The sequence below is a fragment of the Exophiala bonariae genome (genome assembly GCF_035927105.1).
Source record: "Exophiala bonariae strain CCFEE 5792 chromosome Unknown scaffold_23, whole genome shotgun sequence".
NCBI lineage: Eukaryota > Fungi > Ascomycota > Eurotiomycetes > Chaetothyriales > Herpotrichiellaceae > Exophiala > Exophiala bonariae.
This window is the reverse complement of record NW_027042498.1, coordinates 227438-251818: the sequence shown is the minus strand read 5'-3', so window position 1 is coordinate 251818 and position 24381 is coordinate 227438. Positions and strand designations below refer to the sequence as shown.

At 49.1% G+C, this 24381-nt stretch overlaps 9 protein-coding genes and 1 non-coding gene across 10 annotated transcripts; 4 read left to right on the top strand and 6 right to left on the bottom strand.

Annotated features, from left to right (window-relative positions):
- Window positions 1-117: 117 nt before the first annotated feature.
- Window positions 118-1937, bottom strand: LTR84_006135 (uncharacterized protein; the record flags this gene model as incomplete). The annotated part of the gene is made up of 8 exons (XM_064849696.1): window positions 118-353; window positions 406-786; window positions 845-1017; window positions 1068-1180; window positions 1231-1308; window positions 1367-1573; window positions 1625-1807; window positions 1860-1937. The coding sequence occupies 8 exons, from the start codon at window positions 1935-1937 to the stop codon at window positions 118-120; spliced, it is 1449 nt and encodes a 482-aa protein (XP_064703451.1).
- A 942-nt stretch (window positions 1938-2879) lies between these two features.
- LTR84_006134 (uncharacterized protein) lies at window positions 2880-3851 on the top strand (the record flags this gene model as incomplete). The annotated part of the gene is made up of 1 exon (XM_064849695.1): window positions 2880-3851. The coding sequence occupies one exon, from the start codon at window positions 2880-2882 to the stop codon at window positions 3849-3851; it is 972 nt and encodes a 323-aa protein (XP_064703450.1).
- A 3563-nt stretch (window positions 3852-7414) lies between these two features.
- On the top strand, window positions 7415-9784 carry LTR84_006133 (uncharacterized protein; the record flags this gene model as incomplete). The annotated part of the gene is made up of 1 exon (XM_064849694.1): window positions 7415-9784. The coding sequence occupies one exon, from the start codon at window positions 7415-7417 to the stop codon at window positions 9782-9784; it is 2370 nt and encodes a 789-aa protein (XP_064703449.1).
- Window positions 9785-10773: 989 nt separating this feature from the next.
- On the top strand, window positions 10774-12643 carry LTR84_006132 (uncharacterized protein; the record flags this gene model as incomplete). The annotated part of the gene is made up of 5 exons (XM_064849693.1): window positions 10774-11256; window positions 11314-11743; window positions 11800-11856; window positions 11908-12284; window positions 12338-12643. 5 exons carry the CDS (start codon window positions 10774-10776, stop codon window positions 12641-12643), a joined length of 1653 nt encoding a protein of 550 aa, XP_064703448.1.
- Window positions 12644-13805: 1162 nt separating this feature from the next.
- Window positions 13806-15006, bottom strand: LTR84_006131 (uncharacterized protein; the record flags this gene model as incomplete). Its single annotated transcript, XM_064849692.1, has 2 exons — window positions 13806-14934; window positions 15002-15006. 2 exons carry the CDS (start codon window positions 15004-15006, stop codon window positions 13806-13808), a joined length of 1134 nt encoding a protein of 377 aa, XP_064703447.1.
- A 937-nt stretch (window positions 15007-15943) lies between these two features.
- Window positions 15944-16015, bottom strand: LTR84_006130. Its single transcript has one exon. It is a non-coding gene; the product is annotated as a tRNA-Pro (tRNA).
- A 611-nt stretch (window positions 16016-16626) lies between these two features.
- LTR84_006129 (uncharacterized protein) lies at window positions 16627-18236 on the bottom strand (the record flags this gene model as incomplete). The annotated part of the gene is made up of 2 exons (XM_064849691.1): window positions 16627-17315; window positions 17363-18236. 2 exons carry the CDS (start codon window positions 18234-18236, stop codon window positions 16627-16629), a joined length of 1563 nt encoding a protein of 520 aa, XP_064703446.1.
- Window positions 18237-18832: 596 nt separating this feature from the next.
- Window positions 18833-20291, bottom strand: LTR84_006128 (uncharacterized protein; the record flags this gene model as incomplete). Its single annotated transcript, XM_064849690.1, has 5 exons — window positions 18833-19038; window positions 19097-19563; window positions 19611-19804; window positions 19860-20095; window positions 20147-20291. The coding sequence occupies 5 exons, from the start codon at window positions 20289-20291 to the stop codon at window positions 18833-18835; spliced, it is 1248 nt and encodes a 415-aa protein (XP_064703445.1).
- A 1637-nt stretch (window positions 20292-21928) lies between these two features.
- On the top strand, window positions 21929-23093 carry LTR84_006127 (uncharacterized protein; the record flags this gene model as incomplete). The annotated part of the gene is made up of 2 exons (XM_064849689.1): window positions 21929-22658; window positions 22729-23093. 2 exons carry the CDS (start codon window positions 21929-21931, stop codon window positions 23091-23093), a joined length of 1095 nt encoding a protein of 364 aa, XP_064703444.1.
- A 158-nt stretch (window positions 23094-23251) lies between these two features.
- LTR84_006126 (uncharacterized protein) lies at window positions 23252-23810 on the bottom strand (the record flags this gene model as incomplete). The annotated part of the gene is made up of 3 exons (XM_064849688.1): window positions 23252-23398; window positions 23500-23687; window positions 23762-23810. 3 exons carry the CDS (start codon window positions 23808-23810, stop codon window positions 23252-23254), a joined length of 384 nt encoding a protein of 127 aa, XP_064703443.1.
- Window positions 23811-24381: the final 571 nt, after the last annotated feature.

Sequence of the window (24381 nt, the reverse complement as noted above, 5' to 3'; positions counted from 1 at the left end):
TCTATCGCATGGCTCGGTGTTTTAGTTTCAAGGAGTGTAACTTTGGTACACATACTTTGCCCTTATGTGCGCGCAGGTCTAGTGGCCTTATACGCCCTAGTCGGTGGTTTGATTTCCCTATTTTCCAAGTGCCGGCTTTTGTCTAATGTACACAGATTTCTCCTCGAGCCAGGACAGAATTGCATTTGAACCTTTAGAGCGTCCTATACCCGAAGACTTGTAACCGCCGAATGGCAGTTCGTACGAGTCAAACGGTGATGTGCAATTGACTCCGACATTGCCAGCCTCCAAAGCACGTGCAACACGAAGAGCTGTATCGATGTTGGAGCTGAAGACAGATGCATACAAGCCATCTGTAAACTTCGTTAGTTGACTTCTAGGAATTTGGGATCTTCTGAAACGTACATTCGGTGTTGTTGGCACGCGACACGACTTCTTCTTCGGTATCGAATTCATGCAAAACCAGAACTGGTCCAAAGACTTCTTCCACGTTAATGCGATTCTCATCCGGGATGTCGGTAAAAATGGTTGGCTCAATGTAGTTGGGTCCAATGCGCGATTTTTTCCCGCCTGTTAGAACAGTTCCATTCTGTTCTCCAATACCTAAAAATACGGCGACCGATTGAGCCTGTCCTGCATCGGCCTGTGGACCAAGGTCTGTTTCTTGACTAGTCGGGAGCCCCAGCTTCAGCGATTTGAACCGAGCTACCAGGAGTTTCTTAAAGGCATCTGCGGCGCCGCGCTGAATGTATGCACGAGAAGATGCAGTGCATACTTGACCAGAATCTTGGAGGTATATCAGCGAAAATACAACAAGGCTCACACAAGTGATTCAGTAACGTACTGTACGTTATCGACGTTGTTGCCAGCTCAGCTGCCGACTGGAGATCAGCATCGGCGAACACGATGAGAGGAGACTTTCCTCCCAACTCGAGACAAACAGACTTGAGGTTCGACCGGGCAGCCGCTTGCATGACTGCTCGTCCGGCTCGAACCGATCCTGTGAAACTGATTTTCCTGAACGTCTTATCAAAACATGTCTGATCTACTACGAAACATAAACTTACCGAATCTTCATGTGAGAAGAGAGCAACTCGCCAGTCGCTCCAGCGCCTGATATTACGTTTACAATGCCGGAAGGAAAACCTGCTTCATGTGCGAGTTGAGCAAGAAGGAGACCCTGCGGTCCTTAGTTCAACTGGAGGCTAAGTTTGATTGGGGATGTCCTACACTTAACGGACTCTTCTCCGATGTTTTCAAGATTATCGCGTTACCGGCGCCACACGCAGGGGGCACTTCGTGACACCACTGCATCGATAGCGGTTAGAAACCATGGTCTTCCCACTTGTGTTCTTTGCTAACTTACAATCATGGTGGGAAAGTTCCACGGAACGATGGCGGCAACAACACCGAAAGGTTGGCGAAGCGATATATTCAGATGATTCGGTACATTCAGAGACGATTGCCCATATGCCTGCTCGACTTGGCCAGCGAAAAAATTGGTAATGCTACAAGCTGTATCAACCTCTTCGCGATGAGCAGAGATTGGCTTGCCCATGCACATGGCATCGAGCTACAGTCACTATCAGCCTTAGACCTGAGCGTAACCACAATATCTTCCTACCTCCGCTAACTTAGAAGCATTTTGTGACATCAAATCGGAGAACCTCCTGAGTATCCCTGCGCGTTTGCTGGCAGCGAGAGCGGCCCATGCGGGCTGAGCTTTTGTCGCCGCGGCGACTGCTAAGGAGATTTCATGTTCCGAGGCAGACGGGACGCTGGCAACCACCTTACCATCGACAGGGCTCTGAAGCTCGCGTCAATTCTATTGTACACCACAAAATCTTTTTTAGACTTACAACGACGTCAAAAGTGTTCGGGCTTTCTCCGTTGACGAATTTGCCGTCGATGAAGTGCCGAGTCTCGTAGTCAGCCATGATGAAACGTACAATTGAAAAGGGATTTACTGTCCTCAGATTGAAATGAACGTGTTCCAATATAAAAGCTCACTGAATAAGATCTGTAAGTCAATTCGCCGTTGTATCGGCTATGAACTCATCCGTGTGGTCGAAAAGGAAGATGGAAGTGCAACCCCGAAATGCTCAATGAGTAGCGTATTACGGGATCTTCTCAATGTTCGTTATGTGAGTCCAAAGATTTTACCGTCAGAATGTGTGTTTGTCCCAACAAAATTGTGAGCAAGCCAGTCTAGGACTAAAAACTTCCGCATCATTTTGCTTGGTCATGGTACACCCGAATGCCATATGGCAGTCAACCATTCAACATAAGACTCTCCAGAACTGCGCAACAACATGCCTTACTTGGAAAATGACTGCTACATAGATATAACGCCTGCTCAGAACAACTGAGATGATCCAGGTCGACATCAATACCTGCGTCTAGGAATTTGCCGCGGCTTACAGCATCATGAACAAATCCGGTAGTAATACTTAAGTCCTTCAATATGTTGCGCAGTAAGAGACAGATAGTGGAGTGCAACTAGCACCAAGGGAGATCTGCGCCTGTACAGAGCTTAGAACTGCTACATGAAAATTCAAAGTGCCTTCCCAGCGCGTCTGCCCAGCAGTAACTCGAAGTACCTACACGGCCTTTGATCTGGGTAAGTTGCGCGGAAACCAACTCTGTGCGCACAATGCACCACGGGATTATCTTTGACCGGTAGGAAGTTGTGAAGTTGTAAGGTAATAGAATCGGGGTTGGGTAGCATTACATGTGACAGAGTGAGCATAGCTAATCGGCATTGTAACTCATCTCATAAATGGCTATCCAGTGTGGCATTTTCCATGCACTACCACCTTTTTTCCCTCTTAGCCTCGTGTATTTAAAACATTGTCCTCAAACCCTCAAATGGTAGCAGGATGGAGGCGATAAGGATCGGAATGCATTTCAGCACAAGACCACGCGAGCTATATCTCATTGGGATTGGCACGGGCCATTCAGTTGCACCCGCAATGCACAATTATATCGCGAAATCCCTTCAGCTTCCCTGGACCTTCCGTACCAAAGAGTGCTCCACGATCGAAGAATGTATGAACCTTTTGCGATCAGATATTTGTGCTGGGGCTTCTGTTACTATGCCCTATAAAGGCGAGATCTTAGGAGAACTCAACGAGGTGGATGAACTTGCAAGAACTCTGGCAGCATGTAATACGGTGTGTGTATACCATACTACGACAGGTCGCAAACTTATGGGCACCAATGTCGATTGGTGTGGCATTTCCGGATCTCTTTTAGAGGCTTCCATCAAACAGCCCTTACCGTCTCGCAAAACTGCACTTGTCATCGGTGCTGGCGGTGCCGCGCGAGCCGCACTCTATGCACTTTCATCGCAACTAGGCTGTCATCATGTATACATTTTGAATAGAGATGAGAATGAGGTGCTGGGTCTCAAGCGAGATGTCGACAAGCATTATGACTCTCCGCCTCATATCACACATGTCAGATCCATAAAAGATGCTCAAGCACTGCTGACACCCGCCTATATCATCGGTACTGTACCGGACTCCGAGCCGGTCACGGCAGAGGAGAAATTATTGAAAATTCTACTTACGGAATTCCTTGGGCGATCAGAGAAAGGAGTTCTACTTGATATGTGTTATAAACCCAGGCGAACAAGGCATATCATACTGGGCCAATCATACAAATGGCGGACAGTTGAAGGCACCCATGTCATTGGCCATCAGGCGGAGCGCCAGTGGAGAGCATGGGTAGGAGATGATGGTCTTCAAATACCCGACAAGCAAGGAATGTGGAAATGTTTGCAGCAAGCTGCTAACGAAAGCATGATTGTCAATCCAAGGCCCGATAGAGGAGGCATCTCGGTCATCTAGCACATTCGTTGTACCACATTATGCAGATGTACCTAGATTGTGACCATCTAGACACAAAATGAATGACAAAACAACCAAAGGTTAACCTTTGCCCAACCCGAAATTTCTGCTTGTCGAATGAAATTTAACACTCCTGGCTAGAACGTTTCATACAAACTACTACTTTGAGAATAGTATTGTAAGCGATATACTGGGGATGCAAAACTCCAGTCTTTGGAGTGCGTCCATTCATTACCACCGGGTAATAACAAATCAACTGTCTCATTCTTCGTCCTAGGCTCCCCTCAATACGTTGGACGTCGTTAGCCATCAACGTGTTTCGAAACATCTTGGCCGTACTGGTGGAGGCAAGACTCCCACATGGCACCTCGAGGAGCTGGGGTACCTGTAAACAGCTCAAATTGAGCTGCAGCTTGCTCGAAGAAGATTTCAATCGGATCTATCAAGACCCACCCCCTCCGATCAGCCTCCTCAGTCGAATGCACCGTCGCCGGCTCAAAATCATGGTATGACACCTGCAATATCGTCAGCAGCCAGGGACAAAATGAATGTCTCTTGCCTTACATTAACAAGAAGACCTCCTGTGCTATTCTGAAGCCAGTGTTCCGGTACTCTTAGGTCGGCGTGACCGCTTTTCCCGGCCTGGCGTGTTGGTATCGTATATACAACAATACTGGGATACGAGTAATCCTCCGGCCAGCTGTCTTCCCTGGACTTAAGAATGTGGACGACAGCTCTTACCGCAGGCGACGCACCACTTGAATTTGCACTAGAATTGCGAAGACCATAATGGCTTTCGTCATTGGAGTTATAATGCTTCGCTAGTGTCTCTGCATTTTCTAGGGTCCTGTTGAGAATGAAGATGTTGCTCACTCCAAGTCGTGCCATGGCATAAATTGCTGCTCGTGCAATTCCACCAGCTCCAATGACGAGACTTGTTGTCCGGGGGGATGGAGCATTCGCTGGAGAAATATACCTGGATATACAGGCATATATACCCATCCAATCGGTGTTTGCCCCATGCAAAGCTGTAACAGGCCCAGCTTGGTTCCTTTGGCATTTCGAGAATGGATGCCCCTGTGAATGCTGGCCGGCCTGGTGCCGAATAGGGAGCAGCGTGTTGACAGCACCAATTGCTCTTGCTGATTGGCTCAAAGAGTCGACTGAAGAGACAATCTCTCGCTTGAATGGCATGCTGATACTTGCACCACCAAAACGTTCGTCTTGTACGAGAGCACGTACATCTTCTAAAGAACTACATTGACGAATATCATACGTGTGAGGTGTCCAGCATGCCTGAAATCCAGCCCTATGCACGGCAGGCGAAAGACTGTACTTGACGTCCGAGCCAAATACATAGAACTTGAGCGCGTTCAGAGTATGTGTGGAATAGAGGATACGTTGAATATCACACATCGTGATCGTTGGTGCGGTTGGTAAGGGAGCCATTCTTCCTTCCGCAGACTTATCAGCCAGTAACAGTGGATGCATCACCGGTGTTAGGAAGGTGTTGAAAGCGCTCGAAAGGCTGCCCAAAATGCCCAAGTTATATGCAATGACCGGGATTCCATTTGAGTTATTGTTCATCCTCGACATAAATGTAAGGCAGGAGAAATTTTCTGATTTTGACCGAGTCAATCGGTAAAGACGGAGAACATGACAGCCGCATTCTGTTGCTCTTCCATAGATCCTTTCGGGGGTTTTCCCTGTCCAGAAACCACTATCAGCGTCACGATCGTAAAAGTTGCCTATGACTTTGGTGCGACCTCTTGATGATATCAAATGTTGAACATCCTCGGACGAACTCCGAAGGTCAACTGTCAGAAACTCTGGCGCGAAACAAAGACCAAGGTGAAGAAGAGAAAAGTATTCAGACATAAAATCTGAAGTAAGTTGATTGTCTTCGATAGAATCCAAGCTGAAATGGCAAATGACAGGGACCGCAAGACGCCGTCGGATAATTGCTATTGATCTGCCTAACCTGTCGCACATCACTGGCACAATCATAGAATTCAATGAGCGTAATGTTACATCGACAACAATTTCCACTGCATCGAGGCCGCATTCGAGATCATTTAAATTTGCACTTCGTGACTCGACCTGGTCAATCGGGATGGACAAGGCCATGGTGTTCGGCCGCATTTCAGGCTCGAGAGGGTGGAGGGTATGAAAGGGATCCTCGGACGATCTCAGCCCTAGTGCAGCATTAAGAAAGCAAACCAAGTCATTTTTGGTGTTCTGCAGCGTCTGGAATGATCTTCGTCGAAAAACACGATCGGGCAGGATCTTAAGCAGCTCAATCTCCGCGGGCGATTGAGCCTCGCTTCCCCATTGCTCCGCAAGGTTATAGTATTCAAAATTGGAAATTTGATGGTGCACCGAATGTATTTCGTGAATGACGTCCAATAACCGTTCCTGGCTGTTGACTTCGAGGCACTGTTTGATCAAATCATCCTCCCGACCGACATAAATGATAGCGTGGCGTTGACTGAAATTCTGCAAGAGTTCTCTGCCTTTTCCAACAACGACATGTGGTCCACAAATGAGGACACAATCCTTTTGATGTCGCGACATCATATCTCTTAGCACTTCAACTTGACGACGTCGATACTCCTCTACGCCATATGCTTTTCGAAATGTAGACAGAGTCATGCCCGTCATTTGAGTAAAATACTGGTCGGCATCCACGACCTCTCTTCGAAGTGCCGTGGCAGCAATAACTGCGAGACTGGACTTTCCATTACCTCGCGGGCCAACGAAAGCGATCGAGGCATCCTGTTCAAAGCTCCTCACCCGTCGCTGAAAAAATGGTATCTTCGCTGTCATTAGGCCAAGCTCATCAGGGCTTGAGAATTCGGTTCTGCTACGTTTCCCAGTCAAGAGCAAGGGAATCAAGTTGGAGGCACCGCCGATTTCATCCACGACAACCCCTTTTCGCTTCCTTGACACCTCATTCAAGTTTTCCGATTGGTCTCTGATCGAGTCCTGAGCAAGCTGCGAAGTGCTAGTCTGCACAGTGACTGTTTGCATTAGGAGTAGGGTTCTGAATCACGAGTCCTTCGCCTGTACATTCCTGAGAAGTGGTGGCAATTAGGAGAACTTCAGACTGATTATGGATGCAAAGCCGATGAGCCGAAAACTAGCGGCAGTGAAGTTGGATTGTGGAAAACCTGGGGGTTGGCAGTGTAATGAGATTGTGCTGCTTCAGGCCCGGCTAACTAATTATCCGTATTCTTGTGGGCCGAGGGCTTTGGAGGTGGGGAAGATGTCACCCAGATGTTTTGCTCAGGACGATTCCCGGGCGAGGGTGGAGTCAAGGTCCTGAACATCTTTTGATTCAATTCCTCACGAGACTTCGCGAACTGATTGTCGTTAGCAGATCGCGATCTCACGCAACAGATACTGCACCAGTACCAAAACGAAAGCCTTCTAGTCATGCTCCTCAGGGGCGTAGAATGATACCTTTTGTTTAGCAGAAAGTGGTTCCTGGCACCGCTATAGGTGTAGACGACAATCACAAGGACGTCACACATTCTCACCCTGCCGGAACTTCGTCCACTGGCATGTCAGACCCTGACGAGGGATCTCAACTCGCTAAACGACGTCGAGTTGCGCGAGCCTGTGACCAGTGTCGACATGGAAAGCTCAGGTGTGACGGACGCAGCCCTCGATGCTCCAAATGCCTGGAAACAAGGAAGCCTTGTTCGTATGGTGCTGCGGCAAAGAGGCGTGGACTCAAGACGGGCTACGTTCGTGCGCTAGAATGCCTGTGGGGTCTCGTGCTCCAAAAGATTGATGGCAGTGAGGCTGCGGTCGAGTCACTTCTAGGCAGAGCATCTGTGCTGGACTTCCGTGGACGAGATCAGAATGCGGGCAGTACAGGGGATGTTGAGAACCTTCTTGCTTCCTGGAAGAGAAGCAAAATTCCAGAAAAGATCAACCAACTTCTCGCATCAACAGATGACTCGGATGATGAAGCAACTGGGAATCCACTTGAGACAGTGCAAGGCTTTGAACAGCATCATCCTTTGATTTCGTGGAGGGCATACGCCCAGCAACCTGGAGAAGATGCACAAATCCCACAAATTACGCTGAATACTGCCGAGAAAGACTTGGTGGGGTCATTGGAATCTTCCTTGGGCGAAGATGAGATCCGAACAACGACAGGCTGTGATAATGCTAATGTCTTCCTCTACCAGCCGACAATACCTCACTTGCTTAAGCTCCCTTCCACTTCATCTCGCCTAATCGATTGGTATTTTACTTACACGCATTGTTGGCTACCAATCGTGGAACGGCATGTGGTTTTCCGGACCTTGTTTTCATATCCTGCTGAAGGGTTCCTTGTGACCCGGAAATCGTTGGGTTCCGGAGATCATGCGGTCCTTTGGGCAATATTAGCCTGCGCTTCACTGGAGGAAGCACAGACGGAGGTGACACCGACCTCATTTGCTGAGTCGATTGAAACCTCCGAGTTGTTCTATGCCCACGCTCGGAACCTTATCCCATGGGAGAACGAGCATGAGTATTGCCTTGAACATGTGCAAGCACTGACGATACTTGCAATATGTCGCTGGATAGCTCGCGACTACAAAGCGGCCTCGTCTATAATCACATACGCAATCTCAATTGCTTTCTCCATCGACCTTGATCAAATCAACACCGCTTGGCAGCACCAGAAATGCCACGCGGACCGAGTTTGGCTTGGGTGTTTTGTGGTAGAATCTCTTCTGGCGATGCGCTTGAAAAGAGTACCCTATCTGAAACCACAGGCGATTGAACCCTGTCTTCCGATCGATGATTCTGGCATGGAGGAATGGGAACCGTGGCGACCCCTCCGCTCACACTCAGATGCAGAGCCAAGTCTACCTATACGCACCTCGAGCACTTTCAGCCAACTGGTCCGCCTCGTCTGTATTGCGAACAATCTCCTGCACCTAGATCCGGGCGATGCCAGCCTGCAGGCTATTACAAGTTTAATTGACTGGACAGCGCAATTACCGCGACATTGCAAGCAGGCGGGTTGCCAAAGAGGTCGGGGTATGCCTGATCGAGTTCCACCACCTAACATTGTTAACCTAGGTTTTGTTTACTTGTGCCTGGTGATTCAGCTACACATTAATCCTTCAGACCATCAGATCGAAAAACTTGCTCGGAAAGACACAGAGGTTATTATCCAGTTCTGTGGTTCTGGTGCATCGGAACGGCTGCCTCCATCGTGGGAGATACTTGCTGACGCTGCATCGGCTGCACAATCCCTTCCGATACAGTCGCGAGAGGCAGTATTGAAACAACTTAAACAAGACCTCGCCAGGCTGGGTTTCGGGGATAGTGGTTTGAGAACTAACACACTGACAAGGAACGCTTACGTTCTTCATCTGTATGACGAACCTCAACATCCTAGTGTTATGGATTCGACCGCAGATACAAGTTGTGTCTCTCGGACGAACCCGCTCACAGAGAGAGGTAATTTTTGTCGCATGCCCGAAACGAGTGGGCATGGCACTACCGCCTTCGCACAAACAGTACGAGCCAAACTTTCTCGCTTCCCAACAACGCAACAACAAGAGGACATAATGACCTCCTCCCATGGCAACTATAGATTTCCTAGACCCGGAACGTTGCCGCTCGATGTCTCTCAAAGATGCAGGGTGGGAACAGTACAACAGCGGCTCGCGCACGAAATGCTACCAGCTGAGGATGGTAATCCTCGCGTCACGTCGGACTCTGCGGCCGCCCAAACAACAGACTTCTCAAATACAGAGACCCTTCCTGCCATGACCGAAGAAGATCCTTTTCTCGACTACCTTGAATTGTTCGATAATGCGGAAATGTTTGTTGCCCATCTGAAACACGACTATTGCACTGGTGCTAATTCCCGCTGCAGGCAAGATCAAGACCATTTCATGAAAGCCCTCGGATACAATGTATGAGACAAGAAGTCAAGGATAAAAAGCATTTGGCCGTGGCCCAGACGAGGCCGCTCGTTATCAAGGAAACGTGGCAACGCAACAGTGGATAGAGTCTCGTCTGCACTATGCCACTTTGTGCATGTGATACAATGAGACAAAGTTTGAGCCGAATTTCATGCTTCTTGATACCTTGGACCTCAGGATCGGGAGTTCGACGTTTCCGACAGAAACTCTCGAAACTTGCAAAGCCTACCTCTAGACAAACCTCTAGAAATGCACATAAAAGTCTCACTTTCTTCATAGCCAACGGTACAACGGCGATGTTGCTTCTTTTACTCTGGAGAACCACGACTGGAATACTCACACAGCTTGTGTCGTGCTCATCTGCCAAATTCAATGCCGATATCCCGGGTATCTCCTCTTCCGTTGCATTAGGATTGATCTCCTCATCTGTATTGATATCCCGCCATCCTATGTACGGGGACAATAGTCCCTCAGATCTCATATGTATGACTTGGCGCTTGTGAGCGGGATTGGCACATTAGGGATATCTTTCATCCGTGATAGTAGTGTTCATCTGATTATTTACCTTGAGTACTATTCCGTCGTCCTGCCTATGAAAGACCTTACAAAACGCTGCTCTTCCAATGCGAAATATACCCCTGCAATAGGCCATATTTTTAGAGAATTTCCGTACTTCCGGGTCTTGCATAAGGCCTGGTGGAAGCCAAAAAATGAGGCAAAGGACTTTCCCGCCCTGACTGTCGAGTACTCTTGGGCATCCCGATCTCAAGCAACTTGGGATTGAAGTAAAGGAAACTTTGTCCGGATATGCTTTAATCCTCTCTTTCCTGGGGAAGTTGACTTGCGGGGGTGGAGTTAGGGCATCTTCCGACAGCTGGCAGACTGCTATATATAGGGATGTCTTCCATCAGTGATGGTCCAGATTGCAGGCTGAGCAGCATCACTATTTCTCCCTCATCAGATTTACAAATTATCACAAAATCAATATGCCTGGAGGAACGTCAGTCATCATCACTGGCACGGCCGATACAGCTCGTGTCGAAGCACCAGTCACTGTCAAAGCCTACCTACTATGTGCCTTCGCTGCGCTCGGAGGCATTTTCTTCGGCTATGACACTGGCTACATGGGCGGCGTTCTGGGCATGAGATACTTCATCCGCCAGTACACCGGTCTACCATATCCGGATCCCAGCGATCCGGCTGCGGTGTTAGCCTTCCATCTTCGGGCTAGCGAGCAGTCTCTCATCGTATCAATCCTGTCGGCTGGGACGTTCTTCGGTGCAATCCTAGCTGGCGACATGGCAGACTTGATTGGAAGGCGAACGACAATAATTGTCGGCTGTCTCATTTTTATTGGAGGATGTATTCTGCAGACTGCTTCGACAAGCCTAGGTCTCATGGTTCCGGGTCGTTTGATCGGAGGACTTGGTGTGGGCTTTATCTCAGCAATTGTAATTCTCTACATGTCGGTAAGGTTTGCTTCTCATGGGGGTGAGCCTATCCATTCAGCTTACAACCGTGAATAGGAAATCGCGCCAAAGAAGGTGCGTGGAGCGTTGATTGCGGGAAACAATTGGTGCATCACCATCGGAATTCTCCTTGCCAATGTCGTTTGCTATTCGACCCAAAACCGAGATGACAGTGGCTCTTATCGTATTCCCATTGCCATTCAGTTCGTTTGGGCAGTCATTCTTGGGACCGGTCTCTTCTTCCTCCCCGAAAGCCCTAGATACTTGGTCAAAAAGGGAAAATTCGAGCACGCAGCAAAGGCGTTGTCGCACGTGCGCGGTCAAAATGTTGCTTCGCAGTATATCCAGGACGAATTAGCAGAGATCATTGCGAATCATGAATATGAAAAGCAATTGACTCCTCAATTGAGCTATCTCGGAAGCTGGAAGACCTGCTTCCAGGGTTCACTGTTGCAGGGCAATTCAAATTCTCGCCGCACCCTCATTGGTACGCCGTGTCCTTTTTTTGGACCCTCAGTACGGTCTACGGCTAACGGCACGAAGGAATTCTTATGCAGATGTTTCAACAATTCACAGGAATAAATTTCATATTCTATTTCGGTACGTAAGTAGCTTTTTAACACACTCCAGACATTCTGAACCTCCCAACAGGCGTTGTCTTCTTCCAAAACCTCGGCACCATCGACAATCCCTTCTTGATTCAACTAATTACTAGCCTCGTCAACACATGTTCCACCCCTTTCTCATTCTGGATGGTTGAACGATTCGGCCGACGTCACATTTTACTGGCTGGTGGGTCTGGCATGGTGATTTCACAATTCATCGTTGGCATTGTCGGTGTCACGGCAGGCAAGAGCGGTGACGCCGCGGCTGTTCGGTGTATGATTGCGTTTATCTGCATCAATATTGCGATGTTCGCAATGAGCTGGGGTCCAGCGGCATGGATCATAGTTGGGGAGATCTTTCCCCTGCAAATTCGATCCCGAGCTGTAGGTTTCTCCACTGCGAGCAACTGGTTTTGGAACTGTGTAAGTCATCCACGTTTTCTGTTTGAATGCTCGTCGCTAATTTAAGTGACAAGATCATTGCCACAATCACTCCTTACCTAGTAGGTAATGGACGGGGTGAAGCAAATCTGGGTGCTAAAGTCTTCTTCCTCTGGGGCTCACTGTGCTCTCTCTGTGTTCTGTTCACTTACCTCTTCATCCCTGAGATGAAAGGCTTGAGCTTGGAACAGATTGACAAAATGCTAGAGGAGACGACGCCAAGGAAGAGTGCATCCTGGACGCCCCATAGTACTTTTGCAGACGACATGGGTCTGACCGATAAGGGCGTCCCTATCTCTGCTACCGTTGAGGACGTTCATCAGCAGTTAAAAGATGCCTGAGAATAGTCATGGAGAGCAGAGGTCAGATTGGATGATGAGAAGCTAGGGATGTAGCAGACGGGGTTGTTCAGGAGCACGAACGATTGGAACAAATATCATCCCGTTGAAAATCGCTGTCTAGTTTCCAAGTCCTAGCACAGTCAGAGGCGGAATAAAATCTGCTGCCAGCAAGAAGTACGGAAGGTTTTGAGCGGAAAACCCTGAACATGGACATCCTTTGCGTCGAAGGCGCACCTGGTAGCCTATGAGCGAAACTCATCATTCTATGTGGTGATGTCATCATGTTAGTCTACTCGACCTTGAGACTCCATGTCAAATCTCGAGCATCTTCAGATTCGCAGTCTCAGTTCAAAATTATTAAAAGTCGTTCACCAAGAGATGTCAAAGCCGGACTTGACCATAGTCAATGACTTTGCAGTCACTTGCCTTACCAAGTAGATTCCTCGCCGTCCGTTTTGTTCTGAGCACAAATGTATCGAATGGACGAATCTATAGTAATGTTACATAGAAACAGTAGCAATCGTTCACGTTCACTGCATAAATCACTTGTATAAACCTACCCTAATGATACAGAAAGGCGTCTATCAAGAGAGATTCTGCCAATCAGAATAGGTATAGGCTAGTAGAGAATAAGGTAAACTACCTAGGTACGTGGCCTTCTACTCGGGATTTTCGCCGATGGGCGGCCTCCGTTGATTTTCGCACGTCATGCGCGCTTTCACCCTCACATGCTCCTCCAGAGGCCTTGTCCCAGTACTTCAATCCTTAAAATATTCCGCAGCACCCGAAGTCGTAGGTCTTTCGCACCAAATCTCATGACTCAAGCAGTGATGATGTAAAAGTAGAATCTTGTCATCTCATTTGACAGCGGCTTAGTACATGCTGGCGACGACATGATTGTCTGCTACGACTATCAAACCATGGTGTTTAGAATCACATGAGAAGGCTGAGTATGAAGCTCTAACAGGCTTAATTGGCAATACTCAGAGTATGTACTGATAGACGACTCATCTCCCAGTCAGCCAGCGTCGCTGGAGAATTGGCCTTGGTATCAAGCTCCTCATTGCCTTGATTGTAACAAACGATGTGGCCCAGGTATCGCCATCACGCTACCATAAAGGTATGTGCAGCTAATCAAAATCAAATCGATATTTGCACCAACCTAAGTAGCAGTCCCAAGATTCACCCACTCACTAAGTGGTTGCCAAGCTCCTCGATCCTCCTCCCAGTTTCGCCACATCAACTCTCCTTTACGCCCGACTGCAAAAACGTCTAGCTGTCCAGGGCTTTTAGATATTGCCTTAGGTGGAGCTCCAAAGTCTCCTCCAAGACTCACCCATTCTGTCCACACCTTGCCATCGTACACCGCATGCCACACCGCATGATCCATCTGGTTGCACACAAACACAGAGATGCCGTTGCTGAGGTATCGTATTGCGTGCGGCTCTCCTAGGATGGTAATATTTCCCAGCGATTCGAAATCACTCCACCCTTTGGTATCACCAGCATAGTAGGAAGTATGCCATACTCTTGCGTCTCCACCGCGAACGAACACATCTAAGCGGCCACTTGCAACCGATACTGCTGCTGGTCGACTTGTGCAGTACCCGCCCAGCCTTCCAAAGTCGACGCTCCATCCAGCTCCCTCGTTGAAGGCACGATGGTACAGAGCGTGGTCAGAGCTTCGCACACCGAAGAAATCATAATGGCCCACACCCCAGGATACGACAGAGGGAGTGAAATTCAACCAGTCGTTAGTCAACCCGTCATACTCACCAAGCCAACTCCAATTTCCCCGGGTCAACGTTGAGGATGCAGAGGACTCCCGCCATGGGATGTCGTACAGGATCCCGTCCCAGCCGTACTGGAATACATCAAATGAGTTTGACTCAGAGAAGGCGACTTCAGGTCCACTGAGAGCAGTACCGTTCATGGGATCCCAGCAAAGGCAAGACTGTGGTGAACCATAGGGGTCGGTGTTGTTTCGAGTTTGATTGTAGATGTCAAAATCTATCCCTCGTGCAAATAGATCTGTGTGTCCAAAAGAACGAGATACAGCCCCAATATTAGAGGTTACGATGCCACCCAAGTTCCAGAATGCGGTACCGGAGGGTTGCCAGGAGCCATTGATATACTGCTTGCTATACACACGGCCATCATTTCCCTGGAGGTAGACATCGATTGTGCCCTCGCCAAATGTCGAGATGGGTGTTGCATACCGCAGCAGCGCCGTTTGATCAGCCGCTGACCCAGTCATGGTTTCATTTTGAGCCCCTGGCGAAGTTGTTGCACTAAGCGACATAATCAATCTCTTGTGATGAGGCAATGGATAATGCCCCAATTACATTTCTGGGATACACCATGGAGAAAGGGATCTTTCATACCTGGGTTGGGAGCTTTCATGCTGTCGCTTGCCTACAATTCCACCCACAGCTCCTCCTACAATGGCTCCAACGACACAAAGTCCAAGCAGCACTGCGAACACCAGTCGACCTCTAGTCAAAAAGGGAGCTTTTCTGGTCGGAGTGAGAGGCGGTTGCGATTCCACTGCCTCGATTCCCCTCCCATCGACTTCAGGTCCCAGAGAATGCTGTAGAGGGCTATGGACAACCTCCTTTCCAGAGTAGTCCTCCGCATGGGAAGCCGCCATACTGGCTAAGAACGTTCGTGCGATGATACACCGATGGCATGAGAATAGTATCTTTTGTCAAGTCACGCCTATAATAAGGCCGAAGCATATGAAAGCCAACACTGGGCATCCTTCAGCTGCTTGCTCGACAATACGAGGAATCTCGTTCTAGCCCTCTTGGCATCCAAAGAAGAGGAAAATAATGAGGAGAATGTGGCCACCGTGAAATCTCTTGAAAGATTCTGTAAAAAGGGACGTCATTTTGCGACATAATTAAAGAGGTGATAGTAGTGGTATGTCTGTGGAATAAAAGTATTGTGATCCCGCCGGCGTAGGCTGATTCACCTGGATCCTATTTAATAACGCAAGAATTTCGGTAGAGAGTCAGGCCATCGCTTCGTCCGCTAGAACTTGACTATTTAGCCCCGTGGCATTTTCTGGACACACAAAATAGTTCATTTTGTATGAGACCAACGGGGAGGCAAGTGCTGTTGTGTGAGTAGATGCGCCAGGATATCATGAGAAGCTCCAAACCTAACTTATGTACTTAGGTACCTTATCTTATACCTTATATTTATAAGACCTGGCTTCTCACATGCGTCAAACTTGACCTTAACGCGGGTCTATTTGACTCACATGATATCCCTGCCCTGACAAAAATGCAAAAAATGGGCGCAATCCAGGGTTCGAACCTGGGGCCTCTCGCACCCTAAGCGAGAATCATACCACTAGACCAATTGCGCTTGTCACACTCCGAAAGATTGTATCAGTGTTGGGGGTGTTTCTTGTCCAAAATTTTGGAGAATCTATTGTTATATGTAGATAAAAAATACCCGCTATTTTTTAATACATCTCAATACTCACTACTAAAACAACCCTTTCCCCCCTTAGTCCTTCTTGCGATGGAGGTCATCTATCATTCTTTATGCTTTCTATGGCAGGATGGCGCCACAGTAATAGGATTTCGACCGCGCTGACTATTTAGGAAGTCCCCGTGGAAATCGGATTCGTGGATCACCTCAAATGCGTCGTTTACTCAATACTCTATCCTTCATCAGGTCTATATTAGCGAGAGCGATGCGCCTTTCTCGACTGAAAGCGCCCATAACATACTGGTACCGTATCTGGTCCTTAGTGGCGAGCATTTTAGGTTACGGCAGATTGAATCAGGAGCAACTTCAAGCTCAAGGTGTACAACACTATATCTTTAGTCGATTCATTACCAAAAACTCCATGCGCAATAGTGTTGTTGTATGGCCTTCGGCGTGGCTTAACGATGTAGTCCACGGGGTGGGGACCAAGTGTGTAATTGGATGCTCTCTGTTTTATACACTCCAGAGCTTATGCTCTTGATTTATTCTACATTGCGATGTGTGGCCTCATACCTCTTGCCTCTGAATGCCCAGATGCCCCAATTGCCACAGCTGACATCCTGGGGATCAAGGTCGTTCAAATCCCATCTCAACGACCGAAATCTATTCTCTCCGGGCTCCATCAACATGTCCACTTCTCCAGCACACTTCTCCATTACCCACTTCTGATCTCGTTGCATATCCCATTCCGTATAACCGGTACAGATGATCGGGATCTTGGTCTCGAGCAGCTTCGGAATCGTACTTTCCCACTCGTGGGAGGATGCTGGGTGGCCCAGGCCTGGGTGGTAGAGCATGAAGCAGTCGAAGTAGGGATCGTAGGGGTAGAATAGGTTGGCCTCGTGCAGGGTATGGAAATAGTCCACGTAGGTCGTTATCTTCATTTTGTCCGAGATTCGATCCTCCACAATTGCGCCGAAGGGGTTAGAAGCTGTCCGCTCTGGTAGTGGATACTCGGAGTCACGATTTAACATGGACTCTGGCCCAATGAAGTTGAGGTGGATGGTGGCTCGGGGAAATATGTGGTTGAGCTGAGTCCAGACTTCACGTGGTAGAGAGGATTCAGCACGCGCACCAAGGATAAATATCCTCACGGGTGGACTCGAAAGTCTCAATCCTGCGACGGAAATACCTTGACCCTGTCGTGGTGGATGGAGTGTGTATCGTAGAGCTAATAGTGTCAGTTTGGTCTCAAGAACGATAATTGGGGAGACCTACCACTCAAACTCTTCAAGCCTTCCGCAGTCAATCTACCTCCACGCCGGATGTTGTAAGGGCTCAGCTCATGTAGAACACTTCCAATAGACAATGGGTACGTCAGGAGTCTCGTGGCCTGGCGCATACTTCTTTCCTCGTTAATGGCCTCGAACTGACGAGTGTATAAGAAAGTGTCCCAACTGGTCAAATTGACCAAGATTTCATCCAGCTGTGGTCCCGGATACTCAAACTCGGAGAACCATCTCCCAGATCTCAGATCGTGGTCATCTTCGTTGATCTGTCGTAGGGTGTCGCAAATCTCAAGATGTGCTTCAAAATCGTCGGCCCAATGCTCCTCGCAACAGTATGTAGCTATTCCGCAATCAGGGCATTCGAAGCTCACATGGGAAGGCGGCTGCGTGCTTTTTCCAGCGATTTTTCTTGACTCGGGATCGTACGGAGAAGTTGGGACTCTTGTTTGTTGATGTGCAGGATGCGGGCAAAGAGCATGCTGTTTCGTGAAACGAGCGCGTTGTCTTATTTCGGGAATGGGTGACTGGGAGAACGGGTGGAAGAGATTGTCCGGTTGCAGGAGCACTCGGCCGTGTGCTCGCCATTCGCCATAGTCTGTAGGAGGAATGTTGTGGCGTTCAAAGTTGTCGGGCTCCTCGAGAGGGGCTGTAGAGGTAGATGATGATCGTGTCAATTGTTTTGCAGACTGTTTCCAGGCCGCGCCGATGCCTTCGCTGGTGTTGGCACGATTATGGAGTGTTGGAGAGCTTGAGGTGAACAAGCGGTTGACAGTCAACGAGCGGTGCACCCGGCTGGCGGTATGCCTTGAGCCTGTAGCGGTCAGGGCCCTAGTGCACCTCAGACATGTGTATAAGCCCTCCATCAAGGTCGAGGAGAAGCTATTACTCGCTTTCAGAACGAGGTTGCTATGTAACTGCGAAAAGGCATAATCGGAGTTCGATCAGACCATCTCAACATCATAGCCAAGACTCTAGACCCAATTGGGGATAGTATTTCGGTGCAAGATTTACGAGTAATAGGCACCTAGACCTAAGTATCCGACATCATCTCTCTCTACGTCTAGTTCACTCTTGTCGTGCAGGCGGACGCTGTACTCTCGAAGCACGAATGGCGTAGAATGTGAAAGGCGACCGCTCTTGCGCTAGAAGTCGGTGTCTAAGTTGATATGCGAAAATCGAAAGATCCGGTGCAGGCGAGTCAGATATCAAAGAGCGTGATTTTTTCTTGAATTCTCGAACCCTGGACTTCTTTATCAAGTGGAATGTAATTATTTATATCTCTTAAGCTTGTTAATTAATGTAGGTTGATATACGATTCCTCGCCGTGGTACCCTGACAGTTCTTGACAATCCGCTACACAACTCCCAGCCAACTCATTCGTGCTCAGACCAGAACAGGGTCATACATATTGGTCTGTTTCTTCTAATCTTGTGTACCATAGCCACCAATTCATCTGTCATCAATTAGATGGTCCGGCGATCAGTAGTTGCTTTTCTTTCTTGATCTGTGTGACCACATCAATGGGGATCTTCAAGATGCTCGCTACAATGTCCGCCGGCGTCAGGGCGAGCCACTGGGCCAGTGGAATGTCTGCCACTCGGTCGGCTTTGTATATTTCTATCCACACTAAGTCTTCTGTATTTGAGGTGTTCTCAATGTAATGTCCTAGAACATGTTAGTCGCGGTGTCGAAAAGCCATGGGAATGCGAAGAATACTCCTTACCACTGTTGTCTGGAAAAACTGCGGTATCACCAGCTGAGAAATCGAATGTTCTGGCATTTGCATTGCCAATAAACACTGTCGCTCTTCCAGTCCCGCTGTGGAAGTAGAGCCACTCCTCACTGGTAGGGTGCCAATGAAGCTCTCGAAGGCCACCGGGTTTCAGCGTCACAAAGGTTGCGGCAATGGTCTTGGAGATCGGAAAATTCGTCGAGTCGATTTTGTAGAATGTACCACCATTGCCCGGCACTGACTCGGGACTATGCTGGAACGTTCGGTAGACATAGGAAGCATTTCCCGTCAATGGGCCTGCTCCGCCAGTCACATCGGTACGGTTACTGACTTTCGACTGCGAAATGTAGGGGTCGACTTGAGGAATGGTATCGAATACCGATTGATTAAGGCCGAAGTTCTTCGCAAGGACCGACTTGGGTGTGTGGGCGACCCAATCACCGAGATTAAACGTCACGCTGAGGTTATCAATAATAGTCCCTTTTTACTGTGCCACTGAACTTACCCAACTGCGTCAAAATTACCCTCATCGAAAGTCAACAGGTATTCGTTCTCCGTGTCAAGACCCTGAATGGTATGTGCTTGGCCTTTCGGAAAGTACCAGATATCTCCGTAACCTAGCTCTTCGACTTGGTACTGTCCATTTTCATCCACCGCAGACACGAGGACTCGTCCAGTGTACACGAAGCCCCATTCTGCCTATTCGAGGTCGTCAGCCTTAGTATGTCTTATTTCCTTCGCATCTACTACTTACAACTTTATGCCAATGAAGCTCTCGGATTGCGCCTTGATGTAGATGTTGCTGAGCGGCAGCAATATCATGGCTTTGCGGTAAGTCTTGAATGACCTGAGTGCGTGTCCAGCCGCCTGGAAAGATACGAGTCCTGGACAGAGAGAATGACCATTTCAAGTTGGGTACAGTTCCACTATCGGTACTTTGACGTCCGAGACCATCAGGGTTCTGCAAGTCCAGCTCGTGATTTGTTCCACCTACACGAGACTCTCAGCTTGTTGAATGGATAAATCTCGAGAGTCAAATACCTGATATTGGTGCCCCTCGGCTGCCGTTGGCATTGATAGGCTCCCCATTCTCAAAGGTCGGTTGTTGGCCACTTTGCCTCCTAATGACTGCAGCATTGGTACTTGCAGCCAAGCATGCCAGAGTTGCAAAGGCGATGAGCTTCATAACTGCTGATTGAAGATTCTGGTACGTAGGATAGCCTGCAAACACACAAACCTTCAAGAAGAAGGAGAACAGCAATTTGAGGACTGCACCAAACCAAATCGTACCTCACGGACAAACCTTTCTTTTTACCATTCTCCAAAAACTGCGCGGGGTATCGCCATACGCGATGCTCATCGCGAGCTTGAAGCTCTAGAGCTCGAAAGCATCCTTGCCGTCATCAGCATGCACGATCGAAGCTCGAGATTGGCCGGAAGAGGCATGATTGACCTCAATGTAATACGCCAAGAAAATGGCTACATGATCAAGCACGACAAGCTGCATCAAGCTCTACTAAATAGGTAGGTATCATCGTGCTAAGCAATATGCAAGATGGTGACAAGGGTGGATGGTTGATGGTGTTTGATGAATTTTCGCCATTCATGGGGTTCATCACGCGATTCTTGGCGGTGGTCCAGGGTACCTAAGTAGGTACTTCTCGAGCAACCCGCGTTTGGCATCGGGAGACTAGAACCATGGTCGAAGGTTCCTGAGGCGCCCTCAGCCGATACTCGAGAGTTACCATGCTGCTTTCATTCCACTTGTTGAGGAAACTCGGACAGATCTTAGTCCGAACCGAAGGACCCAGTTAACTTCACCGGCTCCCCAGCCGATAAAGGGAGTTTCAGCCTTGTGCGCGGTGTAGTCGAAATCCTGGCAGGACACGAAATGAGAGCATTGATGTACTGATATCTTGAAGTGATGGTCTTGATCATTCACTGTTTCAGGCATATACACCGGCTCGCCACAGATTCCGCTGGCGATCTTAGTACAGCTACCTCCCTACCTACCTGCCTAGTAGGCACCGACCAGCCTTAACCACTAAGCCGCCAACTAGCAGCAGATATATCACAAGTTCGAGAATCTGTCCAACAACTTCCTAGATCCGGGAGCAGTGCATCCGCTTCTTGATCTGGTGTGAATGGCTTAATGGTCAACACATCAGGTTCCACAGTTAATGGGCGCTTCTTCCACTGTCAGGAATTGTTTATAAATCAAAAAAGGATCTGGGGGTATAACTCTCAGTTAGTACCAACCCTTCCAAATGGCTTTTCATTCCCAAATTGGTGTGTTTTTGATCTTTGGACCCTTTTTGGTCTTTTTCTCTTTTTGCTCCCTCTTGTTGAATCCGCCTGGGGGGAGTACTCACTTACCGACTTATTCTGTGCACCATGTAATCCTACGATACTCTGGATAAACATAGTCCATTAAATAAGATAGAAGCAACGGTCAGGAAAAAGCCGATGATTATTGAGATTGAAGAGTTATGTTTTTACAGGGGAAGACAGCAGCGGGAGCAATTCTCGGTAAGCACGTGACTTCATTCCACCGGATGCTAGCGTACTATTTCCCGTACCGTCCTTCAACCGAGGTTCCCAAGCGGCCCACGGGCAATCCCACCATTGAGAGAGCAGTCTGACTCCAAGATGCTGAGTATCTCCGCCAGTATGGGGTTTCGCGGAGAGAAAAGTACAATCTACAATCTACATAGCTAGACCGATCAATGGCTTTCTTTCCGGCGATCTCTTCTTCCTCACAAAATCCAACAAAACCAAGCACCACCTCACCTTAGCCATCCTCCCTCAAAGAACTCCCCCAAGATGAAAGCCGTGCAAATCAGTCAATACGTCTCTGGGCCACATGAGCTCACGGTGACCAACCTCCCAACCCCGACTCCGCACCCCGACAAATACCTGATCAAGATCCGCGCGTGCGGCACCAACTTCTTCGACATCCTACAGATCCAAGGTAAATACCAGCATCAGCCGCCCTTACCATGGCTGGCCGGGATGGAGTTCGCGGGCGTCGTGATCGCCACGCCAACGGGGACCTCGTCGACCTCGGGCGCCGTGGCCAGCAGCATCGACGGCACGATCAGCACCCGCACGAACCACCAGTTCAAAGTTGGTGACAGGGTGTTTGGAGCCAACCAGGGCGCATACGCGACGCATGTCTTGGCCGCGGAGCAGTCGCTCTTCCCTGTCCCCGAGGGCTGGTCGTTCGCGGACGCAGCGGGCGTCTACGTGACGACGCCAACTGCGTATGGTGCGTTGGTGACGCGCGCGAAGACACAGCCCGGAGAGTGGGTGCTTGTGCACGCCGGTGCTGGAGGTGTCGGTTTGTCGGCGGTCCAGATCGCCAAGGCACTTGGAGCGGTCGTCATTGCCACCGCAGGCTCGGAGCGGAAACGACAGGTCTGCTTGGACTACGGCGCCGACTATGTCATCGATTATAGGAACAAAGACTGGCCGCAGCAGGTGATTGCACTCTGCGCCAAGCACCGGACAGGCAATGGCAAGGCCGGAGTGGACGTCGTCTACGACCCCGTTGGTAAGTCAGACATCCACTTTCCTCTAGAAAAGACAAAGTGGGACCCAGACACGCTAACAATCACCCACAGGCATGATCGACGTCTCGATCAAGTGCATAGCCTGGAACGGCCGACTCTTGGTAATCGGCTTTGCGGGTGGAAACATCGAAAAGGTCGCTTTGAACCGCGTACTCCTGAAGAACATCAGCATCGTGGGTCTACACTGGGGCATGTACAACACCAAGGAGACGGAGACGGTCAAGGAGGTGTGGAAGGGCATTTTCGACCTGATCGCCTCTGGTAAATTGAAGGGCATCACATACACAGATAAAACATATAAGGGCCTCGAAACCATCCCAGCCGCTCTGACGGCCCTTGGTGCGAGAGATACATGGGGCAAGGTTGTTGTCGAGTTGGGAGAGAATGAAGGTGAGGATGCCCGGAGTAAGCTGTAGGAAAGGAGGGCGGGTTCACGTTGCTGCTTGTGACTACCTAGGTATATTTTTGGTGGTCGATGAGGTAGATAAAATATACATCTCGTCTGATGTTTGATATTGGCTATGTATACTGTATCAAGCCTTCCATCCGTTGAGATCGTCCAGATGTGGAACATCTACTGAATAGCAATCGCCTCAATCTCCACATCCACACCCAAAGGCAACTGCTTGACAGCCACACAAGTGCGGGCGGGCTTGTGAGTGAACCACTTCTCATACTCGCCATTCATCTCCTTGAAGTGCTGCATATCAGAAAGAAAGACCTATGATCACCACCCGCGTCAGCCAAACACATTCCACCAGTCTCCTGCTCGACGTGTGTCGAGAGAAGAAGAGGGAAGGAAAGAAAGAAAGGAAAACTCACACCAACACGAACGATCTTGCCAATCTCGCTGCCGGCCTCCTCCAAGATCGCCTTGAGGTTCTTAATGCACTGCGCCGTCTTCTCAGCAATCGAGCCTTCGACCAGCTTTCCTTGCTCGTCCGCCGGGATCTGCCCTGCCACCCACACTTGGCCTGCGGCTTTGATGGCCTGGCTGTATGGGCCGGCGGCTGGAGGAAATGTTAGACTGGATTTGATATGTATTTGCCTTATGCAGATGGATAGATAATCAAGTCAGACTTACGAGGGCAGGCGTTCTTGGTGAAGACTTTGGTCAAGCCATTGTCGGACATCTTGGCGGTGCTGGTGAAAGAGGAAGACTGGGGTTGGGATAGATGTTGCTGTTGCTGTTGGAGTCTTTGCATTCCCTGATTGAAGCGACTGGCACGAACGGACAAGGGCGTGGAGACTGAGCAAGAGAGTCTGGAGCTTGAGGGGTTCAATCGAAGTAATTTAGACATGAGGGGGGGAAGTTGTGATGGACTTTTTATTTTTTTCGGCTTGGATTGGCAGGAGCCGAAAACCGGGGGTAGCCGCAAGGGCGTGCTGGGGAGTCTAGGACAGGTCCTATCTGAGGGATCAAGCTGTCCTATTGTATAACAAGGGACTGGTGGTCGTGGAGCTTTAAAGGAAACACTTATGGATGCTTCTTTGCCAAGCGGAGCGTTATATCGATTTGAGTAATAATATCGCGATCGAAATAGCCTCAGCCACCTCTTGATTGATCCCCTCGTACCTAGACAGATATCGACCAGGAGTCAGGAGGCTAGCGACCTGGTGGCTCTCGGCTTCTTCTGCAGGGGTCGTGATGAGGAACTCGGCCAGAACCCCGCTTCAAGGTCAGTATCAACGTAGGTATTGAAC